Source organism: Micropterus salmoides, unplaced genomic scaffold (assembly GCF_014851395.1).
Source record: "Micropterus salmoides isolate LMB-PRFRI ecotype aquatic unplaced genomic scaffold, ASM1485139v1 Ms_hic_scaffold_7, whole genome shotgun sequence".
Lineage (NCBI taxonomy): Eukaryota > Metazoa > Chordata > Actinopteri > Centrarchiformes > Centrarchidae > Micropterus > Micropterus salmoides.
In genome coordinates, this window is record NW_024044459.1 from 10,489,944 (window position 1) to 10,508,556 (window position 18,613).

Genomic DNA, 18,613 nt, shown 5'->3' on the forward strand with positions numbered 1-18,613 from the left:
TTTGCTCTCATGATTATTATAATTTAGTTTGTTATGTTATGTTTTTGATGTTATGATTTGCTTGTGAATGAGCAAGGCATTCAAACAATGAATCCTTCAGTGACCCCGTTGGCACCAGTAAAATAATTTGAATGTATGTGTTTAATGACATTGGCATTAATTAGTACAGTTTATGTTCCAAAAATGTGATGTGGGGCTAAAGTATGAACATAAATAGAGAACTGGTGGGCTAAGCTACTGACCAGAGATATAGAAGGAATTAAAAGGAAAACAGCAGCCTGCATTAGCAATATTTCATCATTCAGACTGCAAGATGCATTGATTATCTCAGTCCACACTGCTCCCATCACTGATTCAATGATTTCACGAAAACACTCATCCATTCTGAGCAGCGTGTCCTGAAAATACTCATAGCAAAAGAAGCTTAGCAGTGTTGAGAGGCTGTGCTGCATGTTTACCTCCTGTTTTACATGGCAGCTGGCTGAGAGCAAAATAATCCCCACCTCATTCAACATGTAGTAGATTTGGTGACAGTCAGGAGAACAGCGTGCTTTTTAAGTGCTCTTTAGTGAAGAAAATGACACTGTTTTACTTTTGCTCATATGAGTAGGGTCATAAAGTGTGTGATATTACAAACGTGTTGTTTGTTTTTCAGCTCGTCCAGACGTGTGGCGTCCCAAATGTTCCACCACATATTGGGAAAATAAGCTTGAATTAATCTGCAGTCTGGAGGAAGGAGTTAAGCCATGAAATCCACAGTCTGCATTGTGTTATGTAACTGTCTATTCACTGGTGGAGGTTAGTTTTTTTTCTATTTACATATTCCATATAAATCTACCATACAGGAAGTTATTGGCAAGTGGTTCCAACCTGGGGGTCAGTCAGGATTGTTCAAGACAAATCTTAGTAGTCACCAGATGATTAAAGGAGACAACAAAAGCACCTCTGTTGTCCTTTACAGTTCAGTAATTTCCGAATCATTTCCTTACAATTTCTTGGTCATTACCTGGAAAGATATGTGTAATTTGGAACAAATTAAAATTTTGGAAAAATAAAATATTTTTTGTATATCTGTATACATACAGGTGTTAAGTAATGAGTCAAAGCAACAAAAATCTCTTATTTTGTTGAACAAATTATACGGAATATTCCAACTAATTGCCAGATAGTCTCTTTGTCAGTACACAGCACGGCAATCTAACATGCAAAACAAAATGTGCCTGGGTAAGCATATATTTCAATCATACACTGTATAAAAGAAGTGGACATGGTCACCGTGACGTCACCCATTGGTTTGTGGACTACTGTTTTGAAGTCTTGAGTTTGGCATTTTGGCTGTCGCCATTTTGGTTTTTTGGAACCAGAAGTGACCATATTCAGACGAGAGGGTTGAGCTAGCTAGCTTGGTTAGCAAGGTGCATCTGTAATTCACATTAACTGTGATATTAAGTTGAGATGCTATTTTGGCTAAAAAAAAAACAGAATTAAAACAAAATGTAAACAAATAATGCTGACTCCTAAGAGTGTCTTTTACTACAATCAAATGCTGAACTAGACATTTTTAGGCAATCAAAATGTTACTTTCATGAACTGAAAACACGCTGAGTCAAAGTTCTTAAATAAAAACACAGACAGCCCCAAAAACCAAGTTCATGGCTAGTTAAATGTACACAGTTCAGTGGATTCGATTTACCTCTATCCAGACTGACAGGTCGCTGTGATAATGACTTGTCAGCCACAAGTTAGCCATGCCCTAAAGCATACCCTGCTTTATCCTAAAAGAACTTCATTGGCTACCAGTGTCTTATAGGATAAATTTTAAAATTTTGGTTTTAGTTTTTAGAGCTTTACATGGCCAGGCTCCACCCTATATTAGTGACCTGATTCAGCGTTATACCCCTGTGCGTGCTCTGAGGTCTGTGGATCAGAACCTGCTGACGGTTCCACGCACTCGCTACCGTACTAGAGGTGACCGATCTTTTCAGGCTGTTGCCCCTAGGTTGTGGAATGACCTTCCACCATCTATGCGCTCTTCTGATTCTGTTGATGCCTTCAAATGCAGACTAAAGACACATTTATTTGTTCAGGCTTTCAATTAGCTACTTGTGGGTTGATATGATCATGTACTGTCTATGCTTTTATTGTGTGTATTTTATGATATTAATGTTTTTGTTGTGAAGCACTTTGTGGCCCTATACCTGTGAAAGGTGCTATAGAAATAAACTTTTACTTACTTACTTACTTATCATTAATTTTACTCTAAATGAGACTGTAATTTACTAAATGAACATCATGCTGTACTGAAGAAGACTTGAAACTAGTAACAGAGACCATAAACTCATTAGGAAAGTGAAGTAATAAATAAAGTGAGGAGGGTCACTTTGTCATTGACTCCAATACAGTTGGTCTTAAGTGCAATTTATATATATAATTTACCCCCATTTACATTAGCAGAGCGCTAAACCAGAAGTTAGCCTGCTCGGCCAGCAAAAGTCAACACAGTGGACGCTGTAGCGCTACTGCCGACTAGCATTTGGGGGTGTAATTGTAGAATGAATGACACACCTACGCACAAGTATAAATGCATGGCTACGTGCGTAGCCTATGGCGTAGGTACGCACTTAGACCCTACGCAGGGGTATAAATGGGCCAACTATATTCTAACCAAAATAAATATTGTATTTTATTTTATTTTTTTATAATTAGTATCACATTACAGAGGACACTTCTGAGGTACAATTATTATATGTTCAAAGATCATAAAAAAAAATTTGTCTTATATTCCACCAATTTAAAGTTAAAGAAGCTATAATCGACTATCTATTAATAATAACAAATCAGTATTTTATTTATAATAACAATGTACCATCACAAGAGTTGCTCCGTATCTGCTGGATGTGTGAATAAGCAACAAGTTCTGACATTTTGAGGAAGTAATGAAGCTGCTGTTTGCACAACTTAGCTGTGAATATTTCTGTTATTTCCTTAAATATAAAATATTTAAGAGTGAAACACGGCATCCCCATTTCACTCAAATGGCACCTTTTGGCAAGTGTTAATGTAAGGGCTGATTTGACTTGCCTGTCTCAATGATTTCCTCACAAACACCTCAGTATGGGGTAGCTGGTAGCTCTTAGTTGCTAGGCTACATTTGCATGCAGTGAATGACGTCTCACTCATTAAATATGTCTTTTGGAGACAGTAAAAGGGGGCTTTTATATCAGCTGTTCGCTTCAGCGATCACTTCCCTTTGTGCTGTCTTGACTGGTTTGCTTGATTGTAATGTAACTAACTGGACAAGATGAAAAGCCTACAAAGACAAATGATCTCCTTGGTACAAAACTGTGTAAAATACAAACCCTACAAGGCAGAATTGGAGTGTCATAGACTTTATTAGATGAGAATTTCAGTTGATTAAAGGTTAAAGGGTTCATCAAGGACTTTTTATAACATCTTTCAACCCACATGCCTAGCATTTTTTTTTATTTAAAGCTGCATTTATCATTACCTTTATATTAACAACGGATCAAATGACAATGTTTAATGTAAAACCAGTCTCTTGCAAACTCCACAGCCGTATTCCCACCGCAGCTGACAACTGTTATCAGTGAAAATGCTCAGATGAACATGCTACCTGGCCAGCAACAAAAGGCAAACAGTATAAAGATAGCCACTCGCTAGTGAACATGGTGGTGCATTTAGCAGCTCAAGGGGCATATCTTTTTTTCCACAGTTGGTATAGAACCACAGAGTTAAAGGAAATTGAGTTTTTGAGATTCATTAGGTGGTCAGAAGAAGCATAATTCGGATGTGCAAATATGCTTCTGTTTGCCAACATATATATGCCTTACAATGTGATAATGTCAATAATGTGTTTTTGTTTTTTTAGGCAGACCTTTGGTTTTACACCCTAGGTTTTCCATTGATGCCCCTCCTGGTTTTAACATCATCTCATCTTTAACATCATCATCATCTTCAGCAGCAATGCTGAATTGTCTTGGATCTATTCTCAGTGAGTACTGTAGACAGTTATTATCATACAGAAAAGACAAATGGGTGTATTTCAACACAAATCAAACAAAAAAGAGAGTATAGAGTTAATTTAAGGAGACACAAAGGTATGGAAGGAATGAATTCTGCAGTGGCTGTTTCTGAATTTAAATTGTCTTCATAATTCACACACAGGGAGTTTCAAAAGCAGAGTGCAGGCCAGAAGGTGAGTATTGAATGTGCCTGCTAAGCTGGAGCATTAGCAGTGAACCCCTACAGCTGTTCTACAGTCATTTTTTGATGCTAAAATCTGACTTATTGTCCTTTTAAAATGCCTGATTAACAAGTGGATCCTGGTGCATCAGTGGAGAGACTTAGCACTAATATGCATGAGGACTCATGGAAAAGGACGCCAGGATGCAGAGACATCATTAGGAGAGACAGCCCAAGGTGCTGCCTAAGGCACGGGATGCACTGGTCGAACCTGGGTATAAGGAGACTGGTGGAGAAATGCCGGGACCGAAACCATACTCAAGACTCGCCCCAGGCTTTGCCTCACTGTCCTTGACCCCTGACTCCCAGCTCTCCTGAGGCTGACAGGGCCAGCAGCAAAGTGTCAACACAAGAGGGGATGAAGCAAGGAAGCGATACAGGGAGGAGGAAGAACGTGATCATGTGTATTAAAAGGTATTTTTCCTCACTTCTGCCAATAAATATTTCAATGTCACCCGTATTTACTTTGTTTTTAGTGGGAACTAATCCTGTTTCCAAGGTCGTCCTAGCTTGAAAACAGTTCAGTATATCGCAACAGAGAATGGTAGACTAATGTAATGTATGTGAATAATATACTTATTCCCTTTATTTATTAACTTGTGCCCTTACTCATAATAACATAGGTGCTCCACCCTTGTTTTTAATGAATGTTCTGCAGTCTTCTGCTAATGGACAGCTGGGAAAAAAGAAAGGGAATAAATTGTAACCTGGATAGAGTTATAGGACAATTGAGTTCTCACACAGAAAAGAGCTGAGTCTCCTAACTTCTTCAACTTCAGTATAATGTCACCCTCCAGAGGCAGAAGAGGGCTTCACATGTCTAATTGCACTTGGTAAAAAACTATATAATATGTGTACACAAATATCAGACTACAACAAATCGCTGTTTCAGTTTTTTTGCAAGCGTGTCATGCATCACTGAGATATGTGTACCGTTTTTAAAAATCAGGGACTCTCACTACTCTCCCTGGATGTGGAAGCTGATCTGATTGTGTTGCTACTCATAATTTAGTATGTGTAGCTGACCTCAAACTCAAAAAAAAAAGTGTTGTTGACTTTATTTTGGCTTTTCTTACAGATGTACACAACTCACATAGGGACACAAGTGTATGCTAAGAGCTGTAGAATGACAGCAACATAATCACTTTAAGCAGGAATGCAGTGGAGGCTGCAATGTTGTGAATTCAGTTAACCTTCTTTTCAAATTTGTAGTACATGTGAAATTGTAAGTAGATGTCATTTACTGAGATACTCCTATCATGTATTTTACGTCATATATTATGATTGCTTGGCTTTCACTCCAACCAAACACTGCAACAGCTGATACCACTGTATAATTCAGGTGCCACAGGAACGCTGAATAAAAAGATGAACAATTTACAATAATTATACAAATGACTTCCTGGCAGGTGTAGAATTACAGACATGCTGGTGGCATTTGTCTGCCTGAATGTAAATGCTGTGTCAGATTTGATCACGTGCACTGCAACCTGGTGTTGACCACACAAGTATTCTTAAGTAAACAAACTAAACAAAAAGGCTCTGATGTGACCAATGCACATATTCAAAACACAAACACCGCTACTGTCCCCCAGTGGCAGGGTCGAGGTATTACTTTACTTAGCACTAATCCCAGTTTCTCCTTTGTTGCGCCACATGCATTTATCTTTCTGTATAGTGAGTTGTTGTGCAATGCCTCCGCGAAATCTTCTCATGAGATACTATTACTTGTAAAGGTTTATTAAGATTATATCTTATTTGTTACTTGCAACATCCCTACTGTGCATCAAATGTATTTTGTATTGTAGGCCTATTATTCATACCTGTTTTACCTGCAAACAAGGCGTCTTTGAAACTCTGCGTTTCTTAGTAAACTCCGTTAAATGTGCTTTAAATGTGCATTCTTACAATTTACCCACGTCCAGATATATTTATCAGATTAAAGAGGAGATAAACATGTAGAGGTCTCACTCTGTCCGTTTATCCAAGAACAAAACAGCAATCAAAAACACGCTGTTGGGAAAGGACACCTAGAGACCATGTGACCAAATGAGACCATCATCAAATAAATATTGCAGCTGCAAGTGTGATACCGCCTGCTAATTCTGATACCACGCAATTATAACATGAATTTGTTCATTATATATGTAAACGAGACACAAACTGACATACATTTTTATTTTTTTATTTATTATATCTACAAATGTGTTAATTAAAGTGTTAAATGTGTTAAAGGTACTCTGAGGTTGAGTTTGTGACTAGGCTAACACTATAGAGCAATATTTTAAGAATGGGCCCTTGTTTCGTTTTCCACATCCTTAATACAGTCATGATCTTGCGCACGAGGACGGTCCAGGATGCACACAATGTAATTTAAATTCCTACCAATGGTCACACGATTCCACTGCCAAGAAACATAACAATGCAGGAAACAAAAAGACTGCTATCAAGCAATGATGGATGGGAGCAATAATCACAGCAGAACACTGCAGTGCATTTTAAAGACAGACACAAAATGTGACAAAATTAAATTATTAAACAAAATGACACCAGTCCAAAACAAATCAAAAAATAAATATTGGCTTAAAAATCCAAAAGAAAGAAAGGAAAACTGAATCATTATGTAATTAGTATTAGCAGAGAGGTTTTATATAGTAATACTACCTCGGATCCTTTTTTTTAACCCACCGAGTGGTTACTCTTCCACCAATCAACGATCTTTGCTGACAACAGGAAAACAACCGGGCAGCTGCTTCCTGTTTCCCCGTCCTCAGTCAGCTGATAACAGTTGTTTGCAAACATCTCCATCCGGCGTGTGCATGGTCTCAGCTGCGTTCTCTGCGGTCCTGTAGCTCCTCCGCGATGGGGGACAACGATGACAGCGAGATCATAGAGCACCACGTCGACGAGGAGATGGAGAAGAAAGGCACGAGGAGCCACGCAGCCTCCTCCTCGTTCCTGGAGAGCGTCACTCCATCCGACAGGGAGGGCAACAGCGGCACCCAGTCCTCCCACAGACTGCTGGCCTACAGCGATGCCCTCGTCTCCATCATCGCCACCGTCATGGTAAGACACCCAGAACAAGATGCAGCCCAGTGGCCTGCTGTGTGGACTGCAGAGAAGCTGCAACCCAGAATCACTTTATTACCGTACCCTGAGTTTAGTAAATATGTTGCGCAATCGCATTGACTGAACTTTGATTTTCTTAATTTTACCACTTTATACTATACTATACTACATTTCATATTATACATTTTATAATGTATTATTCATATTATACATTTCATAGTATACTATACTCCTGTGGAAGTATACCATTCTACCTCAGTATCTGTCAGCTGCTGTTAGGGTTGCATAATGTGGCCTGTTTGTTATTTGACAGGTTTATCTTTAACCTACAAAACATATAATGGACTTAGACAACATAATGAATTGTAATAGATAAAACTACCAAGAGTAGAAAAACATAAACCTGCTGTTTACACACTAATGGATCAGTGATACTAATCCAATAATATCATATTATAGCACCACAAAAGGTGCCATTTTCTCTGCGTAATGAGTATTTTTTACTTTTGATTACTGACAATACTTTCATTATTTTACTTGGAGTATATTTACGGTGTTGTGTTGCTGAATGCTTCTTCCATCACTGAGTACACGTTGTAATCAGACAAACAGGGTTGATGGGATGAACAGTTAATTTGGCAAGTTCCAGACAAGTAAACGTATTGAATTTGAGATCATGTTAGAGCGGTTTGGTGAGTATTCAGTTGGAGTAAGACATTTTATGGCGTGGAAAGACAAATACTTGCTGACTTTTCCAGGGACTATGACGTGCAATGCCACACAGAGTTAGTCAGCTATGCTGCAATTAAGTCTCACTGAAAGCAGGATTGTTTTATTTTTTTTACAAGATCAAGCCGAGATGAGTAAGGCAGACAAAATAATTACCACACACAGACAAGCAAAAATATTCGCAAATATCATTAAAGATTTCAGGAAAAACACCATTAAAGACCCCTGGAGAAATTTGTGTCTAAAATTTAGTTTGTTTTGCGGTTTGTGTGAGGAAATGTTTAAAAGTAACCTCTCCTGTTTCACTTAGAAGGTAAGGCAAGGCAGCTTTATTTGTATAGCACAATTCTTACACCCAGGCTGTTCAATGTGCTTTACAGGGTATACAAACATGGCAGAGGTAAAAATGTTTGCAGTTTTTAAAAGTGCAAAAGTACTGGCGGGCTTACAAGAGATAAAAAAAAAAGTAAATAATAAATAAATACAATTAAATTAAAGAACATTCATTAACCACCACATAATAATATTCTTTTGACCAGACATCTTCAAAGTCAGAAAGTCCGGTAAAGTTTTTATATATTCGTAGCATTGCCCTTGACCCACAGAGACCAGTCTTACTGGTCAGTTGGGAATCTGGTCTCTACAGATGCTGTATCATGTGTCTTTCTCTGCACAGTTGATATTTCTCCTAATGCAGTTTCCTTTATTTTCCTTTATTCAGATTTTACCCGTTGCCCATACAAAGGTGGAAGATAATGAGGTAATGTTTGACAATAGCAGTAGCTGTGTCACATGTCATTATTTTCTTCTTCATACTACTGTTTAGGTTTGCTTCAAGTTTGGGTCAAGGTCATCGAAACTCCAGTTACAGCTACTACCAATCTGCGCAATACTGCGCACATGCAATGACTTTAAAATAGGCAACATGTTCTAAATATGTGTTCGTCCGTCTTGCAGGAGTTGAGGGAGAGTTTTCAGCTTCTGCTGACAACAAAGATTGCTGTTTACTTAATGACATTCCTGATTGTGACTGTTGCATGGGCTGCTCATATCAGGTGAGTTATTTTTATTATCACTCTTATTTATAGTATTATTAGTATCATTATGGAAGTAGTAGTTTAACAGCATGTTTAAGGTTTATTATTTATCACTTCCTCCTTCTTTGTGATTCACAGATTATTTCAAGTGATTGTACGCATTGATGACTGCCTTGCACTGCTGAATCTTGTAAGTAGAGTATCAGCGAGATCACAGCGTGTTTAGTAACATGGCATTATTTGAGAGTGTTAACTGAAGTCTATCTTTAAGAAGTAATCATTTTGAGTATCTTGAATATTTCATTAAGAAGTTTTTTTTATAGAAGTATGTATGTACCCAATATGTTTTTTTACCTCACAAATGGATGCTAGATGAATATTCTTCTTTTGGGTTACATTGAACCTACATGTCTATGTTCCATATGGAGCACAGAACAGGGCTGAGATGTTCAAAAACACAGCTGGACTGAGTCCCTGTATATTTGATGTCTTGTGCTTTTATTATCTCTCTGGTTTACAATTTAATTAGCCATGGTCACCTTGTTCTGTTAACCTTGATTAGTTTAAAATCCAACTTCAGCTAGCATGACAAAGGCTTAGGCATGCACATGAACTCAGACATTCAATATGTGCCACAAAAATCAGTGCATGCTGGTAACTGATTTCCTTCACAAATATATCATAATTAACACTCAATAAAATATCAAGAATCCAGCCAATTTCCCTCTGTATGGAAGCCTGCTAAGAGAAAAGAGTCATGTCTTCAGTGCTGTTAATACTTTAAGTATTTTTACTTGTGAATGAAAGATGTTTTCTCTGCTGAGCATGTTTCCTTCTTTCTAATGTGAAGTTCTGCTTTCGGTTCTCTTTCAGGCCTGCATGATGCTGATAACCTTTCTACCGTACACAGTGAGTATGAGTCACTGCAGTGGCTAAGCGGTAGTTGATTCATTCACACTGTTTGCACAAATAAATGTTTAGTTGACTGATGTCATTGAAGCTCTGTAACGCACAGCGTGTCTTTGCAGTTCTCTCTGATGGCGACCTTCCCTAAAAACGTCCTCGGGATTTTACTGTTCTGTGGTTGTGTGATGGTGATGGGCGTCATTCAGGTGAGGCAGTTACAGTGTTTTATTCCTTTTTTGTCCTTTTGGAGAACAACTGTTGCCTGTTAATTAAACACTACATCTTATCTTTTTTTCTAGTCGAACTATGCGGCTCAAAAGAATTTAGGGAACACTTAAATCACACATCAGATATCGGGGAACAAAATAGTTTAAAGTTCAAAATCTTTACTGTACATTGTATAATACGTTGAGAATAAAATGATGTAACAACGGTCAATGGAACCAAACATCACCAAGTGATTGAGGGCTGGATACAAAATCGCATTGAAAATCCCAAAAATTGAAATCACAGGCTGAACTTTCATCATGGCGACTCATAATGTGACTCAGTAGTGTCTATGACCCCCATGTGCCTGTATGTACGTCTGCGTATGCTGCTGATGAGACGGCAGATGGCATCCTGGGGGATCTCCTCCCAGATCAGGACATCAGTGAGCTCCTGGACAGTCTGTGGCACTACTTGGCGGCATTGGATGCACTGATACGTAACGTCCCAGGGGTTCTCAATTGGATTCGGGTCTGGGGAACGTGAGGGGCAGTCAATGGCATCAATGCCTTTGTCATCCAGAAACTGCCTACACACTCTGGCCATATGAGGCCGGCTATTGTCCTGCACCAAGAGGAGCCCAGGAACACTGCACCAGTGGAAGGTCTGACAATGGATTTCACCCCGGTGCCTAACAGCAGTCAGGGTTCCACATGGAGGTATGTGTGGCCATCCAAGGATATGCCTTCCCAGAAAATCACTGACTCACCGCCAAACCGGTCATGCTGGAAGATCTTACGTCTGACGTCTGTCACATGTGTTCCGTGTGAACCTGTTCTCATCTGTGAAGAGAACTAATGGCGGACCTGCCAATTCTGGCGTTCTCTTACGAATGCCAATTGAGCTGCACGGTGCTGGGCTGTGAGGACAGATCCTCATGAAGTCTGTTACTGACAGTTTGGTCAGAAACACACCAGTAGCCCGCTGGAGGCCATTTGATAGTCTGACAGTGCCCCTTCTGTTCCTCCTTGTACAAACAAGCAGATACTGGTCCTGCTGCTGGGCTGATTCCCTTCTATGGCCTTGTCCAGCTCCCCTCAAGTAACGCCCCATCTCCTGGTATCTCCTCCGTGCTCTTGAGACTATACTGGGAGACACATCTAACCGTCTTGCGAGGGCACATATGGATGTGCCAGCTGGTCTACCTGTGCAACACCTGTGTGTGGCCTGCAGGTACCGCCTCATGCTACCAGTAGTGACAAGGACACTAGCAAAATGCCAAACTAGAGAACAATCAGTCAGGAAGGATAAGGAGAGAACATTAGTCTGTGGCCACCACCGGCAAAACAGTTTCTTTTTGGGGGTTGTCTTGGTGTTGCCTATCCAGTGCCCCAGTTGTCACTTTGATTTGAACCATTATTTATTTACAAACATGTGAGGGGTGTACTCACTTATTTGAAATACTGTATTTCAATTCTGTGTAATCACATACGTCATAATCCTACGTCTTGTTTCTCTAGTCGGTGATTGTGTTGTACGCCTTCAGCCGTCCCTTCCTGCTGAACGAGCAGATCCAGATCTCAGAGAACCAAACCTTCTACAAACACCACATCCTCAAAGTCATCATGCGGGTTCCCCTCATGTGCTTCTTCGCCAGCATCTTCTCCTTCATCTTCTTCCCGCTGGTAGGTGGCATTTACTCTTTTCTTCAACTGTTTCAGGATGCTACATTTACCATGTGAGGGATCTGTTCATCTTGTAATATGTTTCAGGGCTGCAAATACTGATTAATTTATTATAGTTGAATATACTGATTAGTTATTTGATTAATCATTAAATTAAAATAAACTACTTCCTGGAGCTCAAGGTGTCATCGTCATCGTTTGTGTGACCAACATTTTAAAACACAAAGATATTCAGTTTATATTATATAAAACAGAGAAAATCTTCACATTTGAGAAGCTGGAACAAGCAAATTTGGTGATTTTTGCTTGATTAATGGCGATTAACTGAGTAATTATTTCAGCACAAATTTCCCTTTGAGACAAGTCTTTCAAAGTTACATCAACCTCTGAACTCTTGCTGCTGTACACCTCTACTGTGCAGTGACATTTTCATTTTGTCTTTCAGTCTTACATGCTGTTGGCAATTGTCATCTTCCTGCCGTACATCTCCCAGAGTTTGAAGTGGTGTCGCAGCAAAGCAATAGGTAAGCACTTTATTTCCATCATGACAGATGTGAGAAACAAATCAAACATGTGCGGACCTCTGGCCAGACACTCTTTGGGTGCTGATTTATTTCAGAATGACTTGTGTCATGTGCACCACCTTTTAAAAACCAAATCTTGTCCATTCCAGGTCAGGTGGAGGAGACTCCAGACTCCATGTTGTTTTACACCTACCTGCCTAACGAGCCCCTCAGTAAGGACAGAGTGGAAGCTTTCAGTGATGGAGTTTACGCCATCGTAGCAACACTTCTCATCCTGGATATATGGTTTGTTTCACTTTATTTCCTTGAATGGGTAGACATAGGGCAAATGAATATTTTCTACACACTATTTTGTATAGAAAAGAGGTCAGACAGTGTTATGATGTTAAATCACAAAGCTATGAGCTCACAAAACTAGCACCAGGAGACCATGACCTTGTCGACCCTCGACGTTATGCTCCACCTCACACTCTAACTAGGATTATTAACTAGGAGATTGAAGTGGTGACGGAGTAGACGTAGCTTGGCCTTATAAATCACAAACTCTCCTGGGACCAACATGCTGATGCTATTTTTAAGAAGGGGCAAATTTGCTTCCTTAGAAAACTGAACTTTTTTTAACAATGATGACAAAATTTTCACAATTCTTTTAATAAGGGTATCCTGTGATATTGTATGCTAAAATCATGGGGGAAAAGCAGGTTGACCTGTCCACCTGTACCTGACCAGGCTAACTGAGAAAGAAGATACACCCCATCCACTTTCAGTGGAGTTCCAGCCACTCCCTGCCGGTCGGAGGTAGAGATACCCCAGGATTAGAACCAACCGGGCAAAAACACGTTTAATTGAGTTAATGCCTTGGGTATAAATAATATACGGAAGCCATGGAGAGCCATGTGAAATACATGGAGACAGAGGGGATGTGCAGGATACTCACTTTATTTTTTATAACAATTGTTCGAATACAGTTATTGACATTTTAAATGCCTGCCTGGACTATGACAACATATTTATCATGACTGCTACAGATAATTTCATTGCTTTTGTTTATCTGATCAGATTTATCTGCATCATATCAATTCTATACACATTGGATTTACTGTTTATGCACCAGTCAAAGGTCTCCATCACCGTAAAGCTACCCTATTTTTTTGTGTTATCTTCAAAATGCTGCTTTGAAATGGTCTGATCCAACACTTTTAAAGTTTAAAAAGTTCTTTAAGAAAAATGTGCTGAAAAACCCTTAACATTTGTCCTCTATGGTTATTTCCTTTTAGCGAAGACAACGTTCCTGACCCAACCGTTGTGCAGAACCAGTTTGGCGGTAGCCTGATAGCAGCTCTGCAGGTCTACGGCCCAGAGTTCCTCGCTTACTTTGGTTCCTTCGCCACAGTAGGCCTTCTTTGGTTTGTGCACCACTCGCTCTTTCTCCATGTCACCAAGACAACTCGCTTTATGGGCCTCCTGAACACATTCTCACTGGCGTTTGTTGGAGGTTTGCCTTTAGCCTACCAGCTAACACACGAATTCCCACACAACTCTCGCAACGAATTGGAAGCCATTCAGATTAGCTGTGTGATCATTTTCTTTGCTGGTATATTCCAGCTCACTATTTGGGTGGTCGCTCTTTACAGTGAACAGGAAACTCTGCATCCTTATGTACGATATGGCGGGCGTGAGCATGTGTTTATGCTAGCCAAGCTAGCTCTGTACCCCTGTGTAGCTCTGGGGACATTTTTCCTAACATGTATTTTGAGTAAATTTAGCGCCCAAATTTTCCACCTGATGGAGATTACAGTGCCTTTTGCTTTTCTTGTGTTGAGGCTGTTGGTGCGTGCCGGGCTAGCTTTGCTGCGACTAATTTTCTGTCCCGATAGGCCTGACCCAGGTCTGTTGTAGAAGAGGAAGACGACGAGACAAGAGTGCCATTCAATGCCTTAGTCACCTAGCTAGCTTGAAGGGAAGTGGCAAAAAAAAAACACCTATCTGAGGAGTGAGGCATTATTGCTAAAATGCTTGGTCTCTGAAAGAGTTACAGTAAGGGTTTGAATAAGGAACAACATGGAAAAGATGACTGTTTTCAACATTTAAACTGGTTCCTGAGAAGGAATCAGTGCAAATGCGATTAGATGTGACCACGATGAAGGCGAAGTATGGAAGTGGACCAGAGCAATGAAGGATACTGACAGCCAAAGCCTATCCATTAATTTGATTTGTTAAACGACAACTTAAAATATATAATAATGCTAGTTTTGTTTAGCGAATAATCAACAAGTCATCTTCAGGCACTCAAAAGCTAGCATTTAAATGACCCACACTAAGGTTCAGTGTTGCCAACTCCAAGTTGCATTTGGCCGTCCTAAAAGTCGTTAAATGATGTCATCACCTAATTTTGTTTTTAAGGTTTCCCGCTCACAGTAGTAGCAAAAGGTCCAAAATGAGAATGGCTATAATTCATGACTGAAGTTAGTTGGTTGTACTTTTCACCCTGAAAAGGTGCAGCGGAACATTTTTATTATAACAGATCAGTTTCTATGCCAGGTACAGGTGTGATGAACAGTCCGTCCAACTGCTATTGTTTGAATTCAGCCTATTTGTTCAGTCGCATTCAGTTGCAGAAATTCATATATGAGAGCTGATGGCTTAAGTATACTTTGTGTATGACAGGGGGTTATGACAGTTTTCTCAAATTTGTCTCCTTTGGCCCAAATATAACTGTTGGAGTTGACCTGTTACCAAACAAGATGGGTGAAGTCTGTAGTTTTTGGCACTTTAAACATTGTACTGACCAGGGATAGCTATACAATTTCACATTGCACTATTTTAAAATATTTTGATTCAGAGACTTGTGTGTAATGGCCACCCGAAAGTAAGTCTTCAAACATGTCGCAATGCTGTATTATCTCTGCTATTACCTTTTAATTGGAAAATTTTCAGGTTTTCTTGAACATTCTGTTATTAGAAAGTAATGTCAACTTAATGTTATCATTTAAAATTTTGAGAGGTTTGTAAAAACAAGTGTAGTACATTTCTGCAACATAGTACTGAGATACTGAAAGGGGACCTATTATACTGCATTTCCAGACCTATATTGTAGTTCTGTGACTCCTCTATGGTACCTTTTGCACAATTCAAAGGTCATGGCGTTTACCAGGAAGATGGGGCTGCGCGCTCCTTTGTGGGTGGGGCCGGTTTTCTGTGCCTGGAGCAAATTACTATATAGGGAAAACCGGCACTGTATGACATCCTAAGGAGCCGTTAGTAGAAAATAACTGTTGAAACCAGAGCATTCAGAACAGGGGAAATCTGAGGTTTTGGCTCACAGGAGTTTCTTTTAAATACTATTGAACATTATACATATGACAGAAAAAATGGAAAAGCATAATAGGTCCCCTTGAAGCTATTTATTTCACTGTAATGATGATGTGCTTTGCTATGATGTACAGTTATGTGTTTGATACTGAGTGAAAAGGGACACAAATCTGAAAGGCACTTTAATGGAAACCTGTAAGGTGATGGGGAAGGGTTAGATATATCAATAAGAATGTGAGCATGGGGCAGCTTCTAGATCTAAGCCCGGTTTGGTTTTCTACGTATTTGTCTCCAAATTCCGTTTGACAGATTTCTGTTCTCAATTCTTGGCTGTGGTCTGTTTTGTAATTGCTATATGAGTGCAAATGTCACACTGCAAAATCCTTTTTTTTTTTTTTGTCTGTCAAGCTTTATTTTGTGAATAAATCTGAAGTTATTACCACAATGTAAAGTGAATTCTCTGTCTTGTCATTATCAAAAGGTAAATGGCGTGAAACATAATGAACAAAATGTAAGACATTTTTAAGAAAAAAAAACTTTATTCACCTTCATACAGTAAACAGCTTCACAATATCCCTAACAAGATGTATGTGTTTACCCCTATATTCAACATACTTCCTCAGTATAATTTTTAATCTTTTCCACTCCAGAAGTTATAGATTTTCATTAGAAAACATTCCTGCTCAAAGCAAATCACACAAAATGATAAATTAAAAAGACGAGCAACCAAACATCTGCAGTGCATCATTTGACATTTGGCTCAAACTACCCCTTTCCTACCTTTACGTTTGTGTACCACAAGTATTTTACCTTCATAACTTGAATAAAAAATATACATTAGTCCACACAACAGCTTAGATCTTATTTGATCTATAACTGTAAAACCGCAGAGTCTTGAGGGTGCCAATGGAATAATACACTTCTTAATCAGATGCATTCAAGTGACACTGTACATTTATTATAATGACTGATGGTGTTAATTAGGGCTTAACGATTTTGGAAAATAATGTAATTGCGTTACATTATACGTTTTTTTTTTTAACCAATATTGCGACTGCGATTAATTTTTAAGGCTCTTTACCTTCTGTATTCAAAATGGACAAGCAATAAATCAGTGTATAGTATGACCAACACAATATTAGCTAGATAGAACTACACTGTTCTTTCTTGTGGGTCAGGCCTGTGTTATGATGAATTAGGTAGAATTATTATTATGAGCAATGGTGGAGAAGATGTATCAAATTATAATAATATGAGAAAGATAATTTGAGTCAAGTCATGGCATTAAATAATATGATATAATATCATAAGGTCGGCCTACCTGGTGGTTGAACCTACAGTTCAATCTCCAATAAATGAGTCTTTATCCCAGTTCAAATCTCGTAGGAGTTCATCTTTCTATCCCAGTAAGCAAACAAAAAATACTCAGTTTGAGGTTCAGTTCAAAAGTTGTACAACGAAAATGAAACCAAGTGACGCCTCTCGTTTTTAACAGATAAGCTTAGTAATTCTCCGACAACACCGGAGTTCCCCTCCCCCGCTGCCGGTGAGCAGCGCACGGGCTGTAACCTCGGGCCTCTTTCGGACTTGTTTGAAACGCCGTTTCACAGATATTTCCTGAGCTGACTGGTGGCTGTGTGTGTGACGCAGGCGCCGATCGCCACAACACGCTTACCTTACTGTACGTGTCTTTCTGTTGTGCATTTTTCCTGTCCATCAAAGCCGCGGATGACCCGACGATTTCACCCACCACCAAGTTACCCGCGGTTGGCGGGTGTTACTTTCATTCCCAGTGTGACACTAAAGTTTGTGTAGTGTCAGCTTCTGTCAAGCTTAAGGTCAGCAAGAAGGCAAGGTACAGCGTAACGTCACTGCTTTCTTCCTGGGTGTCATGTGACCAGAGTGTAATCGCAGCCTTTGCGATTACAAAATCTCCTTTTATTACATCGCGATAATATCGCAAATGCAATTCATTGTTCAGCCCTAGAATTAAAGTTATGAAATTTACCGATTTCATAGTTTTAACTTAACTACAGCCTTAAGAATTAATTTGTTGAGACCTGAAACAATTAGTCAATTAATTGATTAGCTGATTGACAGAAACTTAATCAGCAACAATTTTAATAATTGATTGTTTTGAGTAATTTATCCATCAAAAACTTCCAGCATCTGTGTGTGAGGATTTGCAGGTTTTTTCTTTGTCTTTATCAGTGTAAATTCAATATCTTTGTCTATTCATCAGCATGGACTCTGTAAGGGGCATTGTTCAGTCACATTTTACATAGACTGACTAATTGAAATCGATTTAAATTCAAGCTAAATTTAAGCGATCATTAAATGGAAACTAAAAAAAACAACATAGGAAAAGTTACAGTCTTTTAAAATGAACTAATTTGTTTAAGACAAAAAGAAACGATGCATGATAACTGTAAAAAAGTTTTGAAAAAGAATCAAAACAAACTTTTAAATCACATATGTGACTGATTTATTTACCAAAAGTTAAATTATTCCAGTGGCACCCCCAAGACTGTATAAAACAAAAATCTAATTAATGCTGTTTGTTTAGATTTTTGGTCAGATTGCCTTCGTCTAAACAGTGCCCAGATGTCTACATGCTTTGCTTCATCTTGTTCAGTATGTAAGTTGGACAGTGAAGATTGAATACAGAAAAGCCTGTAAAGCAGTAGTGTGTTTTACCAGCGTGAAGTCATAGATTTATACAGTACAATACAGCTGGTCCCAAAAATACACCCAGCACCCCCATTTACTTCACAATGGGCAAAACATGCTAAAATACACTTCTATGAGGAAAACATAAACAGGACAAATAAATTAAACATCTTCGTCCACGAACTGAAGTAAGTGAACAGAACACAGCAAA

General features: G+C 39.0%; 1 protein-coding gene across 1 annotated transcript; it reads left to right on the forward strand.

Annotated features, from left to right (window-relative positions):
- Positions 1-6,998: 6,998 nt before the first annotated feature.
- LOC119892031 (endosomal/lysosomal potassium channel TMEM175-like) lies at positions 6,999-14,399 on the forward strand. The gene is given in 11 exon segments (XM_038704102.1): positions 6,999-7,329; positions 8,783-8,821; positions 9,019-9,116; positions 9,237-9,288; positions 9,972-10,007; positions 10,127-10,210; positions 11,732-11,896; positions 12,342-12,420; positions 12,570-12,705; positions 13,698-14,299; positions 14,302-14,399. Coding segments are annotated over 11 exon segments (1,563 nt in total). The 5' UTR covers positions 6,999-7,125; the 3' UTR covers positions 14,370-14,399.
- The last annotated feature ends 4,214 nt before the right edge of the window (positions 14,400-18,613 follow it).